At 47.3% G+C, this 18,593-nt stretch overlaps 1 protein-coding gene across 4 annotated transcripts in view; it reads left to right on the top strand.

The window, feature by feature from the left end:
• LOC119404002 (DNA-binding protein RFX2) overlaps nt 1-18,593 on the top strand; it is a 478,787-nt gene that overhangs the window by 263,203 nt on the left and 196,991 nt on the right. For all 4 annotated transcript variants that reach the window (XM_037670630.2, XM_037670633.2, XM_037670631.2 and 1 more), the window contains one exon: nt 4,222-4,341. In XM_037670630.2, coding sequence (XP_037526558.1) covers nt 4,222-4,341 — 120 coding nt within the window. The remainder of the gene's footprint in view (nt 1-4,221; nt 4,342-18,593) is intronic.

Genomic DNA, 18,593 nt, shown 5'->3' with positions numbered 1-18,593 from the left:
TTGTCACAGTGAATATGTCGGGCAGACCGGAAGGTGCCTTAATGAACGTCGTAAGGAACACCGGTACAATGTAGACAGGGCTTTCAGTGGGCATTTAGGAATTCATTGTCGGGATTGTGGATGCCGGCCTCTTTTCGATCACACACGTGTGCCCGCGAGAAACAAAAATAGGATAGCGCGCGGAATCATAGAAGCCCAGGAAATTTTGAAACGTGGTGAAAAGTGTATCAGTGTTGTGTCGCTTGCTCTTTCGAGCAAGGAAAGTGAATTTTTATCTCAAAACATGTGAGATCGATAATGGGTTGCTGTTCCTTTGACTGATTTTGTATACCTCGTCTGCTCTGTCCTTCCTTTTTTTCCTGTAAAAATGCGCATATATATTGCCGTGGCAGGAAAATAAAAAGCCAGTTGTAAGTTCAGCGCTGTGTGTGTCTCGTCTTTGCTCGTCCTCGTTGTATGCGCTGTGAAACCTTTGGACTGATGTGTCGTCGTGATGCTCTAGTCTACACTGTACTCTAGGCGATCAGCACTTGATAAGCGATGCCCAGTGGCAACAGCCGACTGCGTTAGCCCACATACTTACAAAACCGTGCCACACAGTTTGTCTGCCTTGCTGAATAACACGTCCGGTGACAGCACAGCACGATTTACCTAGCAACGGATGATAACAGCCGGTACATGTTCGCACTTTGCGAAAAACCTGCAGTGCAGGAGCATTGACGATCGGAGATCACAGGCTTAGTAAAAACTAGCGCTGTGCGAATAGCAAAATTTTGGGTGCGAAGCGAATTCGAATATTGAAGTGTGAGTGCGAATCGAATATTTTTCGAATATTTCTCTAATATTCCTAGAATATTTTTGGAATACTTCAAAGCGAAATTGCAGAAAAAGTTAGAGAGGATTCCTAAGCATATTCTTATGAGAAAGCAATATGAAAGTGCTTCTTTTCGCTAGGTTGATGAAATGCTGGCGAGGTGGTGTTTCATAGTTGTCTTATCAAGAATGAGGCAATGTAGAGGCCGAATTGTATTTACGTACATGATTTGATGCAACCAAAGTGTTGCCGACAACACTTTACACGTGATAGGCAAAGATGCCATTTCCTCAGCCTCTCCTCCTGTTTCAACTTCTGTGGAAGCCCAACTGATGTGGCGGACAAGGGTGTGCTCCCTTCAAGTCCGGAGTTCCAAATCTGCCTCGTAGACGTCGATATACAAGAAAATCTGAAACTTTGGATGCTAAAAAGCTTCGGCTTCCGATTTTTCGGATTTCCTGCCCAAACTTCAGGTCCAAATCAGCATTAATTGAGCCCCCACCTCTGCCACATCTTTCATCTCCATGTTGGAACCAGCGTTTTCTTGAGTTAGTACATTTGCGACCGTAGCAGAGCTTGAAAGGCAGCTTTGCCGCAATGCCGTAGTGTCATGAGGTGAAGCATATTGAAAATCTGGGGACCACTTCCAATCAGACGTTGACTGTGTCTTGGCAAAGTTCGACCGTAGCGGAGCTTGAAAGGCAGCTTTGCCGCACTACGGGAGTGTGATGAGGTGAAGCTTATTGAAAATCTAGGGACCACTTTCAATCTGATGTTGACTGTGTCAACATCAGATTGCTAAGCTCGACCGTAACGGAGCTTGAAAGGCAGCTTTGCTGCACTGCGGGGGTGTGATGAGGTGAAGCATATTAAAAATCTAGGGGCCACTTTCAATCGGACGTTGTGTCTCGTCTGTTGAAAGGCAGCTTTGCCGCAATACGGGGTTGTGATGAGGTGAAGCACATTGAAAATCTAGGGACCACTTTCAATTGGACGTTGACTGTGTCTTGGCAAAATTCGACCGTAACGGAGCTTGAAAGGCAGCTTTGCCGCAATATGAGAGTGTAATGAGGTGAAGCATATTGAAAATTTGAAGGGGTCACTTTCAATCGGACGTTGACTGTAGGTCGATTCCACGAAAGATCGAAAAAGGGTGTATATTTGATGTTTCCGATTTTCCTGATAATTTTGTATGTTGTGCACATATGACTGCACAGCACGAAATCGCAGTTCGTTTTCAAATAAAAAATTTTTTCAGCACAGGAAAATTCGACAAGTGTCGCCGGTTGACGACGACCATTTTACGAAGGGTGCGTTTTCGTAACTTCGGAACCATGCTGGCAGCTACTCAAGCTATATATTACAAATATCTTTCTTTTTAGCGGAAGTAGAAGTAAAGAGGAAATAGCTCTTATCATCTCATAGAATTCTTAGCAAATTATGTATTTTTAAAAATTCACGAAAAACGCTGCGTTTTTGAAAATCAGTCAAATTTGGGACGCTATGGCTACTTCTGTGAACATCTTAGCTTGATCATATTTGCAGTATGAATAGGCCTTTATGTGAATAATGAACCTCTGCATTTGTATTTCTCTAATAATTTTCAAAGTAGTAAATTTTCATGCTCGAAACACCAAAAAGAGAAAAGTGCTCCTCGATTCAACATTTTGGGGGACTTTGAATAAAATTGAGATTGGGGTTTTTTTATTATAGATTTTTGAATCGAGGAGCACTTTTCTCTTTTTGGTGTTTCGAGCATGAAAATTTACTACTTCGAAAATTATTAGAGAAATACAAATGCAGAGGTTCATTATTCACATAAAGGCCTATTCATACTGCAAATATGAACAAGCTAAGATGTTCACAGAAGTAGCCATAGCGTCCCAAATTTGACTAATTTTCAAAAACGCAGCGTTTTTCGTGAATTTTTAAAAATACATAATTTGCTCAGAATTCTATGAAACGATAAGAGCTATTTCCTCTTTACTTCTACTTCCGCTAAAAAGAAAGATATTTGTAATATATAGCTTGAGTAGCTGCCAGCATGGTTCCGAAGTTACGAAAACGCACCCTTCGTAAAATGGTCGTCGTCAACCGGCGACACTTGTCGAATTTTCCTGTGTTGAAAAAATTTTTTATTTGAAAACGAACTGCGATTTCGTGCTGTGCAGTCATATGTGCACAACATACAAAATTATCAGGAAAATCGGAAACATCAAATATACACCCTTTTTCGATCTTTCGTGGAATCGACCTGTATTTGTTTTTGGGAAGTTAGAATAGTTCGAATAGTAAAATTCTAGTGCGAATCGAATCGAGTAGCAAACACTATTCGAAAAATATTCGAAATTTCGAATATTCACACACCCCTAGTGTGAATATTCGCAGCCGCACTGGGATTTGTTGTGCGTCCGGACGTTCACACGAACTGTGCAACAACATTTATTTCATCGTCAACCTTACCCTTCACGACAAGCAAAATGAGGTACTCGGTTGCAAGGACACTCTCGCCCTCGACAACACCACGTTTTTACATCGCAAATTAGAAAATGCAGTACAACAACGCAACAATCCGCACATCATAGTGAGAAACCAGAGAAACATCGATCTTCTCGCGGCTACCATGTTTGCCACTATTACCGCTGTTACCTTTCGCAGCACCCCTGGATTTAAGGTGGTTGCGATATGTCATTAATTAATAAATGTATATTAACTAACTCGTCAAACACTTTTTGTTTAATATTTCTGTAGGTTTAACGCATTATAAAGTAATAATCTGTCCATTCGAGTTGTTTTAAGTTTATTTTAATGAGGTGACGTCACTTCCGTGCGGTGCAGGAGCTAGTTCTGTGTGGGATCGGCTAGTGCACAGCGCGGCGCAGGAGACGCTGCCTTTTCTTTTAGATAGATTTACCAGCACAAAAAAGACGGAACATTTAGGAAGGGCACACACACACAGCGCTGATGTGTGTGTGTCATCGCTGTGTGTGTGTGTCCTTCCTAAATGTTCCGTCTTTTTTGCGCTGGTAAATCTATCGTAATCATGAACCAACTCGCCCAAGCAGCCGTTTTAGCAAAGTTAATCCTTTTCTTTCCTGCAGTTGCTGCCCTTGGCTTTTCTCAGCTCCTGTTTTGCTATGCATCGCGTTCACTGGTGTGGCACTTCAATGTCTGCCAGCCACTCTGGATCAGAGGAAAGGGCAGCCAGGCTTCGTTCAACATACAGCATCTCCCCACCGACACAAAAGAGACAGTGCACCTGTAGTACTTTTATGTGTGACATTCAAAGGGGTATTTGCACTCCCTGATGCAAAAAGAATAATTTCCTGAACACCTGAGTGTAATATCACTGGGCTCGACTGTATAAGCGCATTTGGAAGGCTCAATGCCTGCCATCTTTGATGCAGGGGCAACTCCAAGTACCACTACTATGGCATCCGGGTGAAGCCCAACTCGCCACTCAACCAGATCTCGGAGGAAGTGACCACCACTGCTCTGCGGCAGCAGTCAGCGACACAGGCGAAAAGGTGAGCTCTGACATGTCAAGACTTCACTGATTGCAGCACCTTATCAAGGCATGGTAACATAAAAGACATGGTAACATATTGTCACGTGGTCGTGACGTCGATGAAGACAGCAGTCAGCACGTCCGAGATGAAACTGTTTACCGTATTTACTCGCATAATTTGCGCACTTTTTTTCGCGAATTTGGAGCTCCAAAAAGGGGGTGCGCAAATTGCGCGGAGATTTCACGAGCACATCTGAAATAACGCACAATATATAGTCCTAACGCGCGCGATATACCGTATAAACGCGTGTAAGGGCCGCACCCCGTTTTTTTTTTTTTTTTTGAAGTGCCGCATCCCGTCTTTTTCTTTTAAGTGCATATTCTAAAAAAAAAAAATCCGCGCAAGGGCCGCATCCACACTTTCCTCAACCAATACGTATTCAAAATGCGCGCGCGCGTAAGCTTCTAGATGTACTCGATAGATGGCGCAAGGAAATGCAACCATCATCATCGTCACCAGAGAGTATATATATATATATTTTTTTTAATTTTATTCGTGTTAAGATGTTCGTGAAGTGGGCTAAAAATTTTAACTTTTCTATTAGTATTCATAGACCCGCCAACTAAAATTTAAAGCATGATTTTATCTTTAGCTTCTCACATCTCTATACAAACGCGCTATCGGCGCTATCCATATCGGCATTAGCATCACCAACTTTGCAATGGCGTTTGCGTTCGGTTTGTGCAGTTACAGTGGCTAGAATGGGGAAGTGTGATGAGCGCGCCCGCTCGGTCGTGCCGCTTTGCAGGGAACAAGATAGATGGCGCTGCGGCCCGTATTCACGTCGCGCGCTCGAAGCAGAAGCGTTGCCAAGGCTGCGTATCGCCGCATTTCGTTATTCCACTTCGCGTTTTTTTTCCGCTAGTGTGGCTACACACTTTGCATATTGTAGCTCGTTGTCGCTCATTGATATGTAAAGCTACGATGACGTGAACAGATCGCAGAAGCTTGCACGGATGCGGAATGCCCTCAGCTAAACGCGATCAACAGGATGTTGGATTCTTGCAATTACAATAGTTTATTTCGCCCTTGGATTTATTAAACGACTCTTAATGAAAAAAAGAGTGTGGACACTTCATTGAATTATTGTTTATTGTAATACACTTTATTGTATACTTGTCCAAACACAACAGAAAAACACACAGATGCACAGGTTAGAGAGCAGTCATGTGGCCTGAATGTTTATGTCAGACGGCTAAGCTTCAGATGTTTTTTTTTCCTCTCACGGGTAGATGCACGTTCCATGTTAAGCGACTTCGTGTAAAAGTGGAGGCGCGTTATGAAAAAAAAACTTTATTATCTGATTGGTTAGGCTCTCGCCTAACCAACCAGATGATAAAGCAGCCGAGGGCTCTTCATTCGCATTATCATGCATTCAATTAACCAATCTGGGTTGTACTTCATTTCCTTTGCCGACTTACGTCGTGCACCCTGAAAACACTGCATGATGGCAAGCTTTTGTTTGGGTGTGAGATCTTTTAGTCGGCTTTCAAGGACGTTTTCTTCGAGCTCCTCACTTTGCTGTTTCAGTTTCTGCATAGTATCTTGATACCGCGAAAGCTTGGCTCTTAATCTTTTAAGAGCGTGTGTTCGTGCCCTCCTCCTTAATGATATACGAACAGCTCGAGTCAGGCTGCGTTGTTTCCGCGCAGATCTTTCATTAAGGACGCCTTTCCTGAGATGCTTGCACGAAACGCATTGTTTTTTTTTCTCTTGTGCAGTTCCCTGGCATTTTGAACTGGATATTACGTTACCAGTGACCGCGTATCTCTTGTTGCCGATGGCAAACGGAAATTCTTCAAGAGTTCCAGCCTCTGAGCACACACTTAGAGCGTCTACCTGCCCTAACGCAGGGTCGTCGCACGCATCGTGCAGTATATCTGCACTCCTTTCACAAACACTTGCTTCACCACGGTTTCTTCTTGTGTGAAAACAGCCAACTTCCTGGCGAACAGGATGCTTTTGTCTTTTCCGGGTTCACACATGCTGTAACCAACAATTAGAGGAGATACACAGAACGTGTGTTTCCCCCACGAGGGCGACGGTATAGGCGAGATTGTCAAACGGCATTCACGAATTGCTGTACATGTCAACACTGTCGATTGTATTCTCAGCACTTACTGATGAGACAGCTTCTTGTGCACGTTTCTTCCTCGGTGGGGCATACTGCTAAGTCCTTCTAGGCATAGGTGTGCGCAGATACCCCATCAGGGGGGGGGGGGGGACGAAGGTTCATCGCAGCCCCCCCCCCACCCTACTAAGTCAATGTATGGGGTAGATTTTGCGGCTCCCCTCTTTCTTAGGTGACTAGAACGGTCAATGTACGGGGCACATATTGCGCCCCCCTCTTAGGTAATTATGGGGGGCGGCCGCGCCCCCCCCCCCTGCTCTCCCCCTGTGCGCACGCCTATGCTTCTAGGGCGCTTTCTCTCCGGTGGTAAACTGAGTTGGCACTGCGGCCGGAAGCAGCACAGGCCTGGTTCTGTCAATTCGGATGAGCTCACCATTCACAGTGCGTTCAAAGTATCTAGAAATGAACCTGCCGTCGAAGTGGAGTCCGTACACTGCACAATTTTATTCCAGTTGTTGTCGGCGCGAGGAACAGCGCGTTGCCACTGTGCGAGCAAGGCTGGGTCCTTCGGTACACTAAACAATGACAGTTTAGTCTTATTAGACGTAAAGCCTGCCGTACACCCAGGCACAACACAGTGACTCTGCCTCCCCAGCATGGCTACAAAGGACGGGGGGCGAACATTGCGCGCAGATCCGTAAAATTAACCACACGCACATGTCATCCAATAAAGAGAAACAGCAGGCTTTTCGGCACGGCGGAGCTTCAGCGACGTGAATGCGGGAGCGAGCGCCCCCACGCGGTTCCCTCTCCTCAGTCTTCAGCGCCTCCCATAGTAACCGCTCGCCGGTCGTCACACTTCCCCATTCTAGCCACTGTAGTGCAGTTCAGCCAGCCATTTGCTGTCGTTTTCTGCACTGTTTGATGACCTTCGTGCTAGCTTCTTTTCTACACGGCGTTCACGTTTTGGCAAGATGGGCAAGTACCTGAATAACTACACTGCTGGCTATAAGTTCAAAGTGATCGAGTATGCTCTCGAGCATGGGAAACGTGCCGCCGGCAGAAAATTCGACGTTGACGAGAAGTGTGTTCGACGTTGGTGTGCTCAAAAAGAAGCCTTGCGAAACACCAACAGCACTAAGCGCGCTTTCCGAGGAGAGCAGTGCAAGTTTCCCAATTTGGAAGAAGACTTGCTCCGCTATGTGACTGAAGTGCGGAATGATGGTCTTGCACTCACAATGGACATGCTGCGCGTCAAGGGATTAGCCTTGGCGATTGTACTTGGGTGGATCCTATCTGCGTGGAGCTCGGTGTCGACGGACATTGTGTCCCGAAGTTTTAAAGTCGCCGGGATATCTAACAGCTTGGATGGCACGGAAGATGACTGCCTGTGGGGTGACGGCGCTTCGCAGCACACCATCTCATCTCGGACTCCAAGTCTGAGGACTCGCCGAGTGACGACGATTGAGCACGTATGTCACAAGAAATGTCGTATACTGCAATAAATGCTCTTCGTTCGCTAACTGGTGCGTTTTTACTTTAAAAAAAAGAAAATGTCGCGTGTATGGGCCGCACCCTGAAAATTGGCCCTCATTTCTTGAAAAAAAAGTGCGGCCCTTACACGCGTTTATACGGTAATACATTAAAGAAGAAAATAAATTATAGCGCAAACGAAGGGTTTTTAACAGAATTAGCACGTACTTTAACCAGCCAGATTCGGTCATGCACGGTCTAGTCAGAATCACTGGTTGAGAAGTCCGACTGAGAATCATCGCCGCGGCCGCTGTCACCGCCCTCCCAAAGCGCGTCGTCCTTGGTTCCGTCGAGTGCGTTGAGGCGTCTTCTTGAAGCTCTTCGCGACAATGCTGGGAGTAACGAGGTGCCACGGCACGGCGATACCGGTGGGCCTAAGCTCTCGCACATATTTGAAAAGGTGTTCTTCAACGGCAGGAAACTTTCCATGCTTCGGTCGATCCTCAGAACGGTCTCCTTCCCGGTCTTGTATTAAAAAGCGAACCCTTCTGCGGCACGGTTCCCGTTTCCTTAGGCAAATTCTATAACAGTGAGCTTGAATTTTGCCGAATAGTTATTGTAGCCCAGCGCAAGAGAACAGTGAAAACGCAACTGGCTGATCGCGAAACCTAAACTTCCGAAATCAACGAAGGCTGCGTCGCAGCACGGATGCAGAGGAGGAGGCGAGGAGGGTCAGCGAGGGGAAATGTTGGCGCGACTGGCCCTCGCACGCCTCCGATGCAGAAAGTAGTCCGTGCCGTGTCGCGTGCATGCATTCTCACGGCGGGAGAACGCTAGAACAGTTCCGACAACCCGTGAACAGGTTTGGGTGTTCGGGTACGGTTGGTACGGTCTCGGCGGTTTCCGGAGAGTAGAACGAAGTAATCGGAAGAAGGGGCTTCGCACTGGCGGCCTGTCTTGTGTATGACTGCGCTCGCCTGCTCGGTGAGGGCCGCGGGGACGCGGCGACGCGGCCGTTCAAAGTTTCCCCGTGCGCGCAGGCCGGCGAGCTGGCTCGAGCGGGGCGGGGAGCGCAAAATATGCGAGTAAATATTTTTTTTTTTTAGCAAAGCTGGCTAAATATTAGGGGTGCGCAAATTATGCGGGTAAATACGGTATTTGGCCGAACTTGTGGCCGGGAAACTGAAAGTCAAACTACAGCAATACACTGATAGCGTCGAACAGAGCATCGACCATCGTTCAACTGACGAGCGGTCAAGTGCGTCGGCTTTTATACAGGTGCTATCGAACTTTCCAGCGATATTGCTGGTGGTGGCGTTATCTCTCGATAAAGCTGGAACATTCGCGTGCGGCGCGAAATCTTAACAAAATGATCTACTACAATCGAGAAGCTTCTCGAACACTGCTTCGCAGACAGCCTCGAGCGTTGATAACCGTCCTTGCTGTGTCCTTGTCCTCTCACTCGTCTGTTGCCTGTTTTTTGCGCTGAACTACGTTATAATATAAAACAAGAAGTGGGCGTGGCATTGCCCCCCCTCTGAAAAAGCATCGTCCCGATGCTTGTGAAAGGTCAAAGAAGAGAGAGAAGAAAAAACATGGCTGATCCCTCTGTCATAGGAATTGGTATAACACGAAAGTAAAACGTAACTTCACAGACGTATAGTTGAGCGTTTGTTGTGCTTTGTTTCGCCCCGAGGGCGAAGGAATGAATGCTATAGCAACAAGTTGTAATGTCACACGAAGAACGGCAAGCAGCTCGAAACTTGCGACGCGCTGCTCAAGCAGAAAGGACGCGCGGAACGAACATAACACACGATGAGCGCAAACTAACAACTGTCACAGCTCGACAGTTAAACCGCGCTGGTCAAATACAAAGGAGGACGCACGAAACGAACGCACAAGTACACACAGTATGAGCGCGAACTGTCACAGTTGTAACTTATTTCTGTGTGAGCAGCGCGCTCCTTTCACAAAAGCGGCCGCTGCAGTGAGCGAAGTGCACCTTCGTGCTCTCTGTAGCTTCCAACGCAAACTTGGGGTGAGAGCGCAAGACGTACAAGATAAGCGCGCGCGCAGGAGCTACCACGCCCTGTAGAGGCACACGCTCATCTCAACGCGTGAGTTTTAAGGCGAGATCTTCGAGCCCTTCACGCCCTCTTGCTAGTGATAACGAAAACACGCTGATGTATCCCAATCTCTGAGTACCACTGCCGGCAAATGGTGTATATAAATAGCACGCCGCTAGTATAACTAAGAACGTGCCGTCTGTGGCGGAGTCGTTTCGCGCTGTGCGCTGGGGATCGAGGGGGCGTAAGTTCGACTTCCGGTGACAGAACTTTTTCTTCTAGTTTTTTATTTGCCATATGTTAGTCTTCACATTTTACAACGTCATATCCGTGACGGAAATGCGTCAGTGGAGCCGTGGTGGACCCCGGCATAAAACACTTTCGTGTTAAAAAGAAACAAGTGCATACATAAATAAATTACAATAATAAAGGTAAAAGTAGAGTCCCCAGGTTCGCTAACGTGCAAAAAACGGCTTAAGGCGCACGACGTGAACGACTTCAGGTCGTGCGCGGCATCGCTGGGAGTTCGTAATGCCGTCCGGGATGACCTCGTAGTCAAGAGCGCCGAGACGTCGAAGAACCTTGTATGGTCCGAAGTATCGCCGAAGGAGTTTTTCGCTAAGCCCACGTCGGCGTATCGGCGTCCAGACCCAGACATGGTCACCGGGCTGGTATTCCACAAAGCGTCGTCGAAGATTGTAGCGACGGCTGTCGGTGTGCTGCTGGGTCTTGATGCGCAGGCGGGCGAGCTGTAGAGCTTCCTCGGCACGTTGTAAGTAAGCGGCGGTGTCGAGGTTTTCTTCGTCGGTGACGTTCGGTAGCATGGCGTCGAGCGTCGTCGCCGGGCTCCTTCCGTAGACAACTTGTATGGCGTCATCTGCGTCGTTTCTTAGACGGCCGTGTTGTAAGCGAAGGTCACGTACGGAAGGACGGCGTCCCACGTCTTGTGCTCAACGTCTACGTACGTGGCCAGCATGTCGGCGATGGTCTTATTTAGACGCTCGGTGAGGCCATTGGTCTGCGGGTGGTAGGCGGTGGTGCGGCGGTGGCTCGTCTCGCTGTATATTAAGATCGCCCGAGTTAGGTCCGCAGTAAAGGTGGTACCTCTGTCTGTGATGAGGACCTCTTGGGCGCCATGACGCAAGACAATGTTCTCTACGAAGAACTTGGCTACCTCGGCGGCACTGCCTTTGGGCAAGGCCTTTGTCTCGGCGTAGCGGGTGAGGTAGTCAGTTGCTATGACGATCCACTTGTTGTCGGAAGTCGACGTCGGGAACGGCCCCAGTAGGTCCATCCCGATTTGCTGGAACGGCCGGTGAGGTGGTTCTATTGGCTGCAGAAGTCCCGCGGGCCTCGTCGGCGGTGCCTTCTGTCGCTGGCAATCTCAGCAAGTCTTAACGTAGTGGGCGACGTCGGCAGCAAGGCGTGGCCAGTAGTATTTTTCTTGTATTCTGGCGAGCGTGCGGGAAACACCGAGGTGCCCAGCCGTCGGGTCGTCGTGTAGGGCCTGGAGGACCTCTGGTCGCAATGATGAGGGCACGACAAGAAGGTAGTCGGTTCGAAGTGCCGAAAAGTTCTTCTTCATGAGAACGCCGTTCCATAAGAAAAACAACGACAGTGCTCGCTTGAATACCTTCGGAACAATGGCAGTCTTGCACTCGAGGTACTCCATGAGGCCCCCCAGTTCCGCGTTGGCTCGTTGCCTTTCGGCGAAGTCGTCGGCACTTATAGTTCCGACGAACCAGTCGTCGTCGTCCTGTTGCGGCGGCGCGTCGACGGGGGCTCGGGACAGGCAGTCGGCGTCAGAGTGTTTTCGTCCGGACTTGTACACGACGGTAATGTCAAATTCTTGAAGCCTCAGACTCCATCGTGCGAGACGACCTGAAGGGTCCTTCAAGTTGGCTAGCCAACATAAGGCGTGATGGTCACTGACAACTTTGAAGGGCCTGCCATAGAGGTAGGGGCGAAACTTTGACGTAGCCCAGATGATGGCAGGGCATTCCTTTTCTGTTGTGGTATAGTTGGCTTCTGCATTAGATAGTGACCGGCTAGCATAACTGATAACCCTTTCAAGCACGTCAGTCTTTTGCACAAGGATGGCACCGAGTCCTACGCTGCTTGCGTCGGTGTGTATTTCCGTATCGGCGCAATCGTCGAAATGCGCAAGTATGGGTGGCGTCTGCAGGCGTTGTTTAAGTTCTTGAAATGCTTGCACTTGCGCCGTTTCCCACCTGAATTCCACGTTAGCCTTCGTGACAAGCATCAGTGGTTCGGCGATCCGTGAAAAGTTTTTGACGAAGCGTCTGTACACCAGTGATGCTACCGCTGCGCCAATTGCGCCAGACTGCGCCAAAGTGCCCTGGCTGCTACAACCTGCTACATTTTCTCAAAATTTTGCGATTCTGCGCCAAGCCTGCGCCAAAGGGGTGTACTCCGACTTTCAGAAATGAAACTAACTACATGAGGTTCCCCCATTGAGAGCGACATCGCGCTGTACGCGGACGTACGCGGACGTTCTCCATGAGAGTGATGAAAATGGAGACAAAATATCAATATGGTGTTGTCAAGCGGACGAAGGAACTGCGTTTTGTGTTTTTTTTTTGTAATCAAAGCAGCAGTCAAGCGACATGCAGCCATGAAACGGCACATTGATGCTACCAGTCGTCATTGAGACGCTTCAGGTGGGCTGCAGCGGCCGAAAACTATCCAGCCGACTTTGGAATTCGGCAGTCCATGGAACGTCTTGCAGTGTGACCGCGTGACAAACGCAGAAACTCTGTTTGTGCTTGGCATGATTCTCAAGGGCATCCCATACTCGTGCGCCGACACAGCAACTGCCTTGTTTCCCAAGTTATTTGGAGATTCCGAAACAGCGAAGCAGTTTAGTTGTAAGAGGTTCAAGGCATCCTACATAGTTAGTGATGGCCTCGGGCCGTATTTCAAGAAACTTGTGCTTGACGAGCTGAACAAGCCGGATGTGGTTTTTTCTGTTAGCATTGACGAGACCCCTCTTCCTGAACAGAGGTGCCAACAACTTGATGTTGTAGTTAGGCATTTCTCCAACAAAATGCAGCGAGTTGTGGAACACCTAGTCTTTCCGGCTGGGCTCCGCGACTTCAGAAATTTTGGCTAATGATGTGCGGAGAGCAATGATGGACCTGCCGCAGAAAAATGTCATTTGCTCTTCTACGGATGGCCCTAATGCAGTGAAAAGCTTCAGAAAAAAGATGCAGGAAAAATACCCTGACATCATAGATGTAGGAGAGTGCTGCTTGCACAAAGTGCACAACTCATTTGCCCGCGGCTTGAGTGCCATTGGCTCGGATGTCGACGCTGCTGTGGTCGATGTTTATTACTTTTTTTTAAGAATTCTTCGGCTCAGAATGAATTGTTGAAGGCAGAGCGCCTGCTCCAAAAGCTAGTTTTGCTGCTCCAAAACGCAGTTTTGCCTGCTCCAAAAGCTGCTCCAAAGTGGCCTAAGCCAGTAGCATCACTGATTCTGAAATGGCCCTTACCTCGGACCATTTTTTAACCGTGAGGTTAAAAATTGGTCCGAGGTAAGGTAAAAAATGGTCCGGCGTGAGGAGCCCCTTCGTGCCTCCTCGTCTCAAGGAGGAGGTTCCTGAAGGAGCCAGTGTATTCGAGAAGCTGCCTTCACCCTTCCTCGATAAAGGGCCGCTTCAGTAAGGTAAGGCGACCACCCAAATGCATAAACCAGTGTTCAACAAGTATGGGTTGCAGAGTACCTGTGAAATGCTAAGTAAACATTCGCTTTCAAGCAAGAATAAAGAATATTTTTTCTGCATATTGATGATAATTTTGCAATATATGTGCACAGCCTTTTGCATTTACTTTGCTTTCACCTGTTGCAGCAGGTAACAAGAGCAGCAGGCAAACGTAGCCTAAACGATCGACTGCGAGAAGATGCATGCACCATGAAGCATAGGATGGGTCTTGCTGTGCGCAGATTGTGGTTGCACACCACGCTTTGACCGAGCAAGAATTCTAAAAAGAACCAATGCACCAGAGAGATTTTTGAGGCCCACGTGACTCGCACGCGCAATGACGCATCCGGGCTTCCGTAGATGCTCGTGCTCAAGAAAGAGCATCTTGATCATTGAATAATCTCCAAGTGCTTTTCTTCATGTAATTTTTGTTCTTGTTTTTACGGAGGTATATATTCCGCTACAGTGAAATAAAACTCGTTAGTCAGCACGTGGTCTTGTCGCTCCTTTCTATGTTAGCGCTGTTTTTCTGAAGTTCTCTATATCGGTTCAGGTAACAAGAGGATAGTCTAGCAACATTGGAGCTCAGTGCTTTCATTGATGCATTTCAATGGCCTGTTATGTGGGAATGAGTATTAAAGATTCTTTAAAGCGTGTAGGACATTCGTGAGATTGATTTTCAAAACCAGGCAGTGTTAAGTATTGTATTTGTTTATAGCAAATGTTTACTGATTTAAATGTTCTTAGGATGGCAATGGCTACAAAACTGCAAATTGATTGATCTGATGTGTTCTGAAATAGCATATTTGCTGCTACAAAGTTGCTCGGAGATATTCGTTTTTCTGCACCCATCCCTGCTCGAAAGCATTGGAGCCTGCTTCCACCCCTGCATAAAGAGTACCTGAAGATCTTTGTGTATAGAATATCACTGTTTTTGTTGCTGATCTGCAAAACATAATCTTGAAAGAATAATTTACCAGTCTAAAGCAATTTTGTTACTCTTGAGCTCCAATTTGCTCCTTAAAGAATCCTAACGACTGCAGTCAGTCAGCGGTGATTTTCAATTTTCGATTTATGACACATCTTTCTTATAATGTCTAGCAAAGTCTTTTCTTTGGCTAGTTGGTTCATGATTTCTGAAGGAAAAAATCGTAGCGCGAAATGACGCAAGGACAGACCGGTGCACAGGTAGCGCCATTCCCGTGTACTTGTTGGTCCTTGTGTCGTCTTGTGCTACAATTTTTCCTCAAGAATTCTTTTTCATGTGTACTTCTGTAGACCGTCTTTGATGATTGGTTTTATTATATCTGATTTTCAACGTATTTGAGAACATATTTCTGTATACAAAACTGCACGAACACAGGACGAAAGAAGGTGATACGAGGGCGGGCGCTGTCACCTTCCTTTGTCCTGTGTTCACGCTGTTTTTTACACTTTTGAGTCATGTACCAACTAGCCCGCCTATCGCCGCTTCTCCAGTTTATGTTTCTGTGTTCTCACCCTACTGCAGTAGAATCCTAACACGTGGAAATAACGTAAATTGAATCTCTACTTAAACAGAACTCTCTCTGATCTGGTTGGTTGTGTATTTATCCGCTGCACCATTTTACATCTTTCTGTGTAGACAACATATGCGTTAACCCCTTAAGTGCTTTATTTTTTTGAAAATTTCCCAACCAAAACTGCCTATTTTTTTTATTGCTGATTTCGAATCTTATTGTACTAAAAAGCAGCTTGTCGATGTTGAAAAAATATTTGTGCCACATACTTAGTCAAATCAAAACACGGAAGAACGCAAGGGGGCCTGTTGCAGCTCCTGCACCAAAAGCGAGTTTCCTTTCTCAATGTTTTCCCGTTTTCTCCTCGCTTCCGAGAGCAAGCGAAGCACATTTGAAGAAACTGCTGAATATATTCCATAAGGTCATCTGGCAATGACAAGTTGAAAGTCTTGCCTGGAATGGCCAAGAATGGAAAGCGAGGAGGCTTCACAGGAGGATTGTCCGCATCAAGCAGGATCCACTGGCGAGCACTCGCGATGTTCGCTTCCGAGCTGTTTTCATAATCACCGGAGGAGATGCTCAATTCACCACCTTCGCTGTCTTCACTTCCGGACCCAAGATAAACATCTGTATCCGAATGATCATCACTCGAAGAAGATGACGAAAACGAGAAGCCTCTTTTTCGTGTTGACGAGCCAGTTATGCATGGGTGGCCGCCACCGCAAGCCATCTTTTCATACAAAAACCGCGCTCTTTCCGCAGGAGAAAAATAAATTGCCAAGTAAATGCTGCCATCTGGTGGATTACACGCAATCTAAGCTGTAGAAGAGCGCCTCTTGTCCTGAACGCTAGAGGGGAGTACCTATTCCGCTAGGACGAGCTCTGCTCGTCCAAAGCAGTTTGGGGACAGTTTGGGCAGGACGAGCTCTGCTCGTCCAAAGCAGTTAAGGGGTTAAATGGAGCACGTTTTCCTTGTCTCTTCAGGTTCTGCTGTGATAAGTAAGCCGTTATTTATTTTAGTGAGCCCTGTGTGTGCACCTGAAGGCATCAAGTCTGCCAGAACGAGACCATCGCTATGAATGAAGGAAAGAAGATGACTTTTAAGGGCTCTTTTTTCTTTGTTAGACATAATATTAATGAAATACCAAGGAAAGTATAGAGGATGTTATTTGTGGTAATTGGTCAGCTGCCAGCTCGTAAAATGATCACGTGCTACGTGACGCCAACAGGCAGGAAAAGAGTGTTCCACACTCGCCGTCATGGCTGCGATTGGCACTGACTAACACTCCTATACTTGAATGCGCATATATACCCCATAAAGTGGACGGGAGGATGACCACCGCCGTAGCTCAGCGGTAGAGCATTGGACGCGTTATTCGAAGGTCGCAGGTTCGGTCCCTGCCAGCGGCAAGTTATCTTTCGTCCACTTTCTTCACATTTATATCCTAATTACTACAAATAACATCCCCTTTACTTTCCTTGGCATTATTGTCTGTTAGTTCTCATTATTACTCAGTAAGTCATGAGAGATATACAGTGTGGCCCATTTATAACGAACCCACTTGCTGTGAAATAGAAGTTATAACGAAGTGACCTTGATTTCCTGTCCCAATTCCCATATTTTCAATGCCTTTTAAGTCCACTTTTAACGAAGTAAAAAAGTGCGACTCAGCGGATATAGCGAAGTTTTTTTTTTGTCGAGAACAACAAAAAAACCCATCAAACCACCTTTTGAGCTTTCGCGTGAATCAACTAGGCCAAAAAACCGCCAATTCTTGGCTCACGGCAGCCGCTTCGCCTCACTCGGCTCCCTGCGAAAGCTTCAGCAAGGGTGAGACAGCTGCGCGTATTGCGCATTTTTGATACGATTCCGTTTTCCTGCGCCAAGCTGCTCCAAAAGCATAAAAATTGCAAAAATTGCGCCGAAACGGCCCCACAATCAAGAATTTTCAAGCCCGCGACACTTTCAGCGTGGGAAAACGTAACTTTAGAAGCAGCGCCAGGGATACGTTCGCAGAACACGTTAACGCGCCCAAGCGTGTCCTTCTACGCGCCTTTGTAATAGAGGCTTCCATAGTGCTGTGATAATCGCCTCTGAGCGGTTGTAAATATGTGTAGTGTCCGAGCGGTAACGACGTAGTGTCCGAGGGGTAAGGTTTCTCGGCGCTCGCGACGCATTTTTGAAGGCGGTCCCTCACGAGGTGGCAGCGAACGGTGGCGCAGCGCGCTTTTGTTATCACCTATTAAAAGCGTGCGGTACACTTGTACGCTACGCCACCCGCGCAGCCGAGCAGATAGCTGAAGGCGCTTTATTTTAGGCAGTTTTCGAATAGCGTACGCTAAGTTAGCGTTTGCGGCCCGCTATTTCCTTCACTTAATGGGAGCCCGCAAGCGGTTAGCGTACGACGCATGCGCAGTTGTGCGAAAAGCCAACGCAAAGCTTTGCGTACGCTAATCGAAAGCTTCCTGAGGGTTCGGCCTTCAGGGAGGGCAAATATAGAGTCACTGTATATGCTACCTTTAGGTAGCAGAGTAGCGCATAGGTCCGGCTAGCAACCACAGCTATGCGGTGAAGTCGCACTCCATTTTTGCAGGCGACATGCCCACCGCGTCGCCGATAAACATGTCTGGCGTGTCGATGGCGGGCGATAAACATTGGCTGTCGATGACTATACTCTGTTCCAGAAGTTCCGTGCAGCAGAGCCAAGGCTACACGACCCTCGAGCGCAGGTTGTTGCGAAGCGAGATGTAGTGCCCCATATACGTAGCCCGTTGTTTGTCCTCATGACTTTTGCAAGCGGTCTCGTCGGAGGATTTTCACTTGAAGGCTTCTCTGCGTGTTGTAGCTGTGATTTGTATGACGACTTTGTCGCATTTTCTGTATAAAACAATTTTTGTGGCTCCATGATACTGAAGAAAGAGTTCTTGCTTGTACGTGTTGTAACATGCAAATGACGAAAGAAATAACGCTGTTGTGGCTCGTATGTGTTATGTTTTTACTTATAAAGTACGAAGGAATGGTACGACACTGTCTAAACTTTTATGAGTAGTCCGCACAGCCCGAGCGTCCACAGCGCCGCGGAGGACCCAGTCTTGGGTTGTGATTAGTCCGCGGTGGCAGATTTGGTCACTCCTTAGTCAAAATGGCGGCGCCTGGTTCACCTGTGCGATATCGCTCCCGGATCAGCTTTTACACCACAAGGGAGCGAAGCAGTTGGCTCTAAATGTGTTCGGGACAGTGCGTAAGGCATGCGTATACGAAATCTGATGAAGCGTGGTGCTTTCATATTCAATTTGGCTAGTGCGGCGCTTTCCACCGAAACATGAGCCACTGAACCCTATCCCTCAAATGTCTACGTGCAAGTATCTCGAAGAC

This window comes from Rhipicephalus sanguineus, chromosome 9 (genome assembly GCF_013339695.2).
Source record: "Rhipicephalus sanguineus isolate Rsan-2018 chromosome 9, BIME_Rsan_1.4, whole genome shotgun sequence".
Taxonomy (NCBI): Eukaryota; Metazoa; Arthropoda; class Arachnida; order Ixodida; family Ixodidae; genus Rhipicephalus; species Rhipicephalus sanguineus.
Note: the sequence above shows the minus strand (reverse complement) of the source record. Positions and strands in the feature narration are given on the sequence as shown.